This window comes from Sesamum indicum, linkage group LG14 (assembly GCF_000512975.1).
Source record: "Sesamum indicum cultivar Zhongzhi No. 13 linkage group LG14, S_indicum_v1.0, whole genome shotgun sequence".
Taxonomy (NCBI): Eukaryota; Viridiplantae; Streptophyta; class Magnoliopsida; order Lamiales; family Pedaliaceae; genus Sesamum; species Sesamum indicum.
In genome coordinates this window covers 1814353-1822208 of record NC_026158.1, presented here as the reverse complement: position 1 = coordinate 1822208, position 7856 = coordinate 1814353, and the positions used below count along the sequence as shown (strand labels likewise).

At 35.1% G+C, this 7856-nt stretch overlaps 1 protein-coding gene across 1 annotated transcript in view; it reads right to left on the bottom strand.

Moving 5' to 3' along the window:
- The window catches only part of LOC105176782 (ATP-dependent zinc metalloprotease FTSH 6, chloroplastic), a gene marked incomplete in the record, with an annotated part of 2946 nt that extends 1159 nt beyond the window's left edge, over positions 1-1787 (bottom strand). Inside the window, 3 exon segments of the mRNA XM_020698760.1 lie at positions 1-216; positions 356-896; positions 1018-1787. Coding sequence (XP_020554419.1) covers positions 1-216; positions 356-896; positions 1018-1625 — 1365 coding nt within the window.

Here is a 7856-nt window from a genome sequence, read left to right as displayed (position 1 = left end):
CGAGTCATCAATCTCTTTTAAAGTAATTCTGTCTTTACCTCTCCTACCAGCAAGAATTGCAGCCTCATTCATCAGGTTTGCTAGATCTGCCCCACTAAATCCAGGAGTTCTCATTGCGATAACACTCAGATCAACATCGCTGTCCAGCTTCTTGTTTTTACTGTGAACCTTGAGTATCTCTTCCCTCCCTTTAACATCTGGTAGCCCGACAGTAACCTGGTTTAAACAAAGATTACATCATTCTTATGAACTAATGTATAAGGTCTTTGCTGTTCTCAAGCTGTTTATCAAGATCAGATAGTGGTCTATTAAACAATAAAGTGAACATAAATCCTGTCTAGCATGAGAAATTTACCTGTCTATCAAACCTTCCAGGCCTGAGCAAAGCAGCATCAAGAATTTCAGGCCTGTTAGTAGCTGCTATGACAATCACTCCACTGCTCCCAGTGAAACCATCCATTTCTGTGAGCAACTGATTAAGCGTCTGCTCCCTTTCATCATTTCCTCCACCAATTCCAGTTCCCCTCTGCCTTCCAACGGCATCTATCTCATCGATGAAGACCAGGCAAGGAGAATTTGCCTTAGCCTTGTTGAACAAATCCCTCACCCTGGAAGCTCCAACCCCAACAAACATTTCAATGAATTCTGATCCCGATAGCGAAAAGAAGGGCACTCCAGCTTCACCAGCTATGGCCTTAGCCAGCAACGTCTTCCCGGTTCCTGGAGGTCCAACCAGGAGCACTCCCTTCGGTATTCTTGCACCTACTGCAGCAAACTTTTCAGGGGTCTTGAGAAACTCAACAATCTCCTGAAAATCTTGCTTTGCTTCATCAACTCCAGCTACGTCATCGAACGTCACTCCTGTATTGGGTTCCATCTGGAACTTAGCTTTGCTCCTGCACATACACAAGAATCAGCCATCAGTCATGATCTGAAAATGCATATTTTCTAATAATGAACAGATTTTTCACCATATTTCAATACTATTAGTCGGACTTCATGGATTTGAACACACACCTTCCCAACCCAAACGGCAAGTTAGGACCTCCAGGGACATTGGGAGACCTAGTTCTCAAAAATAGAGCTCCCAACAGTATCAATGGAAAAGCCAAGTTCCCCAGTATGTCAAGAGTGGCTGCAGCAACGTTCACTCCCATCGGGTGCGCCGCAAAATCTACGTTCTTCTCCTTGAGTTTCCTCAAGAGTTCTTGTGGCAATCCAGGCAGCTGAATTCTGACTCTCTGGATTTTGTTCAGCGCTGGATTGAATATCTCAGCGATTGCAACAGTCCCGTTCTCGAACAAATCCACCTTCCTGACAGAATCTTGATCCAAGTACTCCAAGAACCTCGAGTACGACATTCTGCTTGATGTAGCCTCCAATGGGCTCTCAGGTTCTGCTGCTGCTGATTTTCCAGGCTGCGTTAGAACCCCTCCCAGAAGAGTAATCCCAGTAGTATTAATCATCAGTTGTCTTCTCCCGGGCTTGGTTTCTTGCTGTGATTTCTGCCACGGGTTCATCTCTCTTGCAGCAGCAGTCATCCTGGGAAGATGATCATCTTTAGGGAAGTCCTGGAATTTGCAAACGGGCAGGTAAGATGCAGACAACGAAACAGCAGGAGACATTTCCTTTGCTCAAAAACCCTCTTAGAGACCAATCCGAGCAGCAAATTAATCCAAAACTGATTGTTGCTATATATATATATGTCAAAGAATTCACAGGTTTTATGAGAGCTGGTGATTTTGGAGGGAATGCGATGAGCGAAGCAAAGTTTAAATAGGATGAAAGAATGGGATGTTTCTAGTAACATAGGTTTTGGAGTTATGCAGTTGATTATTGATGTCAGGTTTTTCATGAAGAATCTAGGACGTGCTTAGGCTGTGTTCATGGCCATACACTTGGAAGATTTTTGGGGCCCTTTGTCGTCACACTTGCGTGGATGATGAAGTCTTTGAGTTGAGAATTTCATGAGGGCCCTAGGAATTCTCCATGAACATGCAAAATGTTAAGGATGTGCAGGTACGTACTTTTTTTTTGGATGGATAGATTTTAATACGCAGAGATTATAAATTTCTCGTAATAAATCAATTTGATGAGTATCCAAATATCGCACCTATAAAAGGACCAAAACGCCCCTCATTAAGGGCATTATAATCATTTCGCGATCAGGATCCGCGTATGTTGTAGCAGGCGGGTCGCAGTTGACCCGACCCGGATCGCATACACCGACCAAAGACCCGAATAATAACCACCGTTCGATCAGAACGCGCACCGACGAGATGAGGCCACGTGGCCCAGTACTTGACGTACAACTGTGTTCTATAAATAGACCCCGACGCACCATAAATGAGGTAACTGATACGTATTAATTGAGACCGAATTTCTAGATCGCACCTATTTCTCTCGATCAACCTAACTTGAGCGTCGGAGGGTCATTGTCGGGGACGTGCCCGACGAGCTCACGATTCGTGTTTTTATTCTCAGGGAACCCTAAATCTGGTCTTGGACGAATTGGCATTCTGAGTTGAGATCGAGTCTCGAGATCGCATTATTCGACCCGGATCACAATTTAATTTAGGGAAAAATATTTTTTTTAATCCGTTAAGAATTTTCAATTTTAGTTTTAATCCTATAAGTATGCCCGTTTTTTATTGACTCCAGTAACTTGCAAAATTGATTAGATTTAGTTCATTTGAGGGTTTTCTACTTTGTTTTTTGTCAAAATTTTAAATTTACCTAGAACTTGCCAACGTGTAAATTAATTGGTCCAATTTCGGGCCAATTAACCACGTGTCATGCCACATGGAGAGTACGTCGCTTGCATATGTGGCTTGTATGCTGACTGGGCAGACCCTTCTCTCTACAAAACTAAATTCATTTAAAAAAATTGAAAAAAAAATTGATTAGGGAAAAAAGTGAGCTTATTACCTTGTAATCTTGACAGGAATGGAACCTCCTTCTTGAATTTTGATTAGTCCAAGAAGTTTGAACCATTGCTTTCTTTCCGCAGTAACAAAAAAGTGGTCCTTCCATGGAAGAAAAAATTGGAGCCGAGGGATAAAGGAGAGAAATGGGTTTGTGCAAGCATGGAGAGAAGAAAATATATTTTGTTGGTTAGGAAAAGTATTTTGGAGGAAAAGTCACCTTTCTTCCCTCCAAAAGATGACTAACTTGTCTTCTACTTTATGATTTTAGCTACATAGGATTATAAATCAATAAAAATTGCATCTAGGTGTCCAGTCATATCACTTTTCCGGCGTAAATTATAAATTCAATCAATCGAAGGACTAACTGTAATCAATTTTGCAAGTTATTGGAGTTAATAAAAAATGGGCATACTTATAGGACTAAAACTAAAATTGAGCATACTTAACGGACTAAAACTAAAATTGAGCATACTTAACGGACTAAAAAAATATTTTTTCCTTTAATTTATTAGGATAATTTCATATAGAAAGTGTTTTAGATCTTTCAATTCTCGTCTGAATTATGGATTGTGAGATATTAATGAATTTTGAATTTTTTTTCAAATGGAGGGTTTTAATTGTTTTTTATCTAAATCTTTATATAGATGAAAATCTTTCCATTCAAATGCACTTAAATGTAGCCTTATATGTTCCATTTGGGTTGATTTATCTTGAGATAAAGATTTCAAATCCATAATTATAAATCCATCACATTTGTTTGGATAGTCAATGTCTAAAATGATTTGAAATACTTGAATTCTCAGTTAAACTATTTTCTATAATATGGTAAAATACACATTGTCTCCCTAAATTATTTGTCATATAATAATTATCCCCTAAACTAACAAATATAACATTTACCCCGTATAATTAAATTTTTAGACAATATTATCCTTATATTGTATATATATAGTTCAAAAAGTTTCTTTATTTAGTAATTTTGCATTTTAAATTTAATTAAAATTTTCTTAGTTGAAAAAATATATCCTTTATTTATAATAAAGTAAAATAAAATTAGTGAAATAGTTCGAATTTTATTTTTTTTAGAAACTCAAAGTTAACTAATAAATTAGTACAATAAATACACAAAGCAATTCATGAAAATTAAATATTAGTTTTTTTTAACATATTTTCTCTAAAAGTTATGATAAAATATATTTATTCATTTTTTTAAAAAATATTTAACTTTTGATTAAGCATATATATAGTTGTCAATTTCTTTTAAGAAACATATATGAGTTGTTGGTTATATTATATTTATTGTGTATCTACTATATATATTAATTTATACTCCACTTTTAATGTAAATTCTTCACTTATTAAAAAAAATTAATGAAAAAATAATTTGGTGATAATTTAATGTGAAGTAAAATATATTGAAATCGGATAATTGTTCAAGGCATGAAGGCATTTTGGTCTAACAAAAGGGTTAGGTTTTATATTTATTAATTTATGGGGATAAATATTACATGTCGAATAGTTAGGGGGCAAACTGTATTTTACCCTCAATAATATAATGACTGATTTTAAATATATTTAATATATGATCATTTAGAATCTTTTCAAAATCTCTTATCAAATATAAATCCATCCATCAAATAAGTGATTTTGATTTTTGAGAAATCATTTGGGAAGTGAAGATGATAATGTAGCGATAAATGTGGTGTGCTTAGATACTACATGTTTCTCATGGATACTGATGCGATCAAAACATGCAAAGTTCCAATGAATATGGATTATTATTCGAAGTATGGATTGAAGTAAATATAAATCTTGAAGGAGTGACATGTAAAAAGATCTTAACACTTTGAAACTCAAGTTAGTATTGGACTCAAGATGAAATAAAACAAAAGAGTAAGTGAATTTAATTAAGAATCAAAATATGGTGAAAAGTGCAAGAACACGTGATATTATATTTTGGGAAGAGCTTAAGGAATAATTTAGATAGTAAGAGAGGTGTTTAGAGAGTGAGAGAGGCGTCCCCTATATGAAGGACTAAACCTGTATTTATAAGGGGAATGCCCCCGTCTGCAATGGGTGTATCCCACTCCTGAGAATCTTGCGGAAGTTGGTTGGAATGATTGGGATAAGAGATAAATCATTCTTATATGTATCTAGGAGTACTTTAATAGGATTCTTCTTTATCTTGGGAGACCCCTCACCTGTAAGGAGTCCCAGCCACCAGAGGGGTCCTCCTTGCTCATGTTGCCTCCTAGGGCTGATGTGATGGAAGGTGGCTATTGACATCTGGGTTGATGAGATGCCACGTGGGGGAGTGGACTGCCACGTGTGTGGGCCTTTTGAGCGAATTTTTTGTCAGGCTTTAACCATGGTTCGAGTAAGGGATGTCCCGGTCTCTTCATGGGCTTCTTAGGCTGTTTGGCCCTACCTAGTTAGACTGGGGATTGGATCATTCTTGGCCTCTTGAGAGCGTTATGGGCACGGGCATGGGATGTCGCGGGCCTCCGGAGAGGTATCTTGTGCCTTCCGTTTCTTTCTTCTTTATTGGACTGCTTGACTCTCTTTGAACCAGTCTATTTTTATGTATATCATGCTTTCAACTTTGATTTGGTAACTAAACAGTATCATATCAAACTTTGTTGTTTATATAATTAGCTAGTTAGTATCCATGCCCATGGGAGAAAAATATTTTTAATAAAAATAAATAAATAAATTTGTAAATAGTTTGAATATAAATAATTGAACAATAAATAATCTAAAATAAAAAGTTAAAAATAATCAAAAAGTACAAAAATACAAAAGTGCATTGAATATAAAAACGAATTTAATTTTTTTTACTAATCTATTACCTAAAAGAATAAGTCAATCTTTTGGATAAAGGGTAACAATGACGAATAATTTCATTAAGTGGCAAAATAAAATTCAAAAGAGGTTGTCATAAAGCAAATATAATTATGTGTTTTGAAAACAAATAAATAATTCTAAATAATTTAATTTGAAAATAGAATAACAAGTGATAAATAATTCAAAAATCATAATTAAAATCATAAATAATTATAAAAAATAAAAATATTATTAGATAACAAAGTAAACTTTAAATTATATTATTAAGTAATTTATCTAAACAAATTTTTGAAATATTTGGATAAAGACAAAATAATGTTATACTTATCTAAATTTAAATAAAAATAAAAAATCTTACGTGGCAAAATAAAATTTAAAGATGTTATGCAATTATGTACATATATGGTGCTTATTTGGATAGTCTTTATGTTTCTGCTGAATTATGTAATGCATATAGTTAGATATGGGAAAAATTGCAATTTACGTCCCATAAGTTAATTCCTTTGTGATTTTAGTCCTAGTATTTTACTACTGAGCAGATTTAATCCCATAAGTCAAAAAAAGATAAGCCTCCTTGTACATGGTATGTGTATGTGGCCAAGTGGGGCTCTCTTGCTTCATGGGAGGAAGTTGCAACCGGCCCGAACCTTCAACAACCTCTTTCAATTGGGCTTATGGGCTTCGACTTGTTTAAATTTAACATTTAAATTAATTCAAGCCCAACAGTATTTAACCAGTCCTACAAATTAATCTTATTAATTTTAAGGCCCAATCCAAATTTATTTAATCATATTAAATAAATCAAGCCCGACCCAATTAATCAATCATATTAATTAATTAAGTCCAATCCAAATAAATTAATATCATTAATTTAATTAGGTAAAGCCCAATTTCAATTAATCACAATAATTAAAACTTGTGCTCCCATCACATGGGCTCTCCATTAAACAATCATATCATTTATTCTATAGGATTAATTTGACCGCTTCGAAATTATTTTCTTCAAGAATTAATTCATAATTAAATTCAATAAATTTGTAGTGATTTTATGTGTGACTCTATTGATTCACCCTCAGCTAGACTTGAATATGTACCATGACACAATTTAAATAGCAAATACTTTTCACCAGATTAATTAAATTACATTTAAGTAATCACTAACGTTTAATTCAGGAACACCCGTTATAGGTAAGGTCATTCCATCTGCCATCTCCCAGTCTTAATATATATAGGGTATGGAATTGGAGGTCCGTTCCCATCTCAAACTAGACAACTATGTATCAACCCCTGTTACTCTAACAATCAACATAGAAAATCCTTTTCTTATTTGATTGGCTGCTATGACTATAGGTTTTTTGGAGCTAGACACATTTCAGAAAACACAAAAAATAACAATTTATCCTTTTGTATTTTTTAAAATAAAACAATTACCTCCGATAAATTATTGTATTTTAAAAAATATAGGGGGTAATTTGCTAATTTTTTTTTTACATACAGAGGTAATTTGCACTACAATATCACATGAGCTGAATTGCATTTTTTCCTAAGAATAAGCATTAAATGAAGTATTAAATGCAAGAGTACTCCGTGACGCTGTCAAAGTAGTTGCTGCTCACAATCTGCACAAAGCACCTCCAAGTGCAAAGTAGCGCCTCATTCGCCAAGTGATCCGCGATGCTGATACTGCCACTTACCCCGACTCCAAGCAATGAAAACTGAAAGGTATGTCTTTACAAAAAGGAATTGAGTGCCAACTGCTGGGAGGCATCGCATTAATTTCTCCATGTCCCAATAATCCTCCAATCAAATATTCTGCCACTGACCTCCCATCCATCCATAATTTTCAATCTCCTAACAGGGACCCAACACATATTAATCTCTGCTTGAGATCGAATGTCTCACAATCGTCTTCAAGTAGGCCACTCATTCTTACACTTCCTAACCTGACCAAGGCAGGGAACCATGCAATATTTAGATCTGGAGAACACCACCACAATTTCAGCGAAAGAGCCTCAACCGCATTGCTCAACTTCCCAACACCCAGTCCTCCCTCAGCAATAGGGTTATTTATTACGTCCAGTGAAG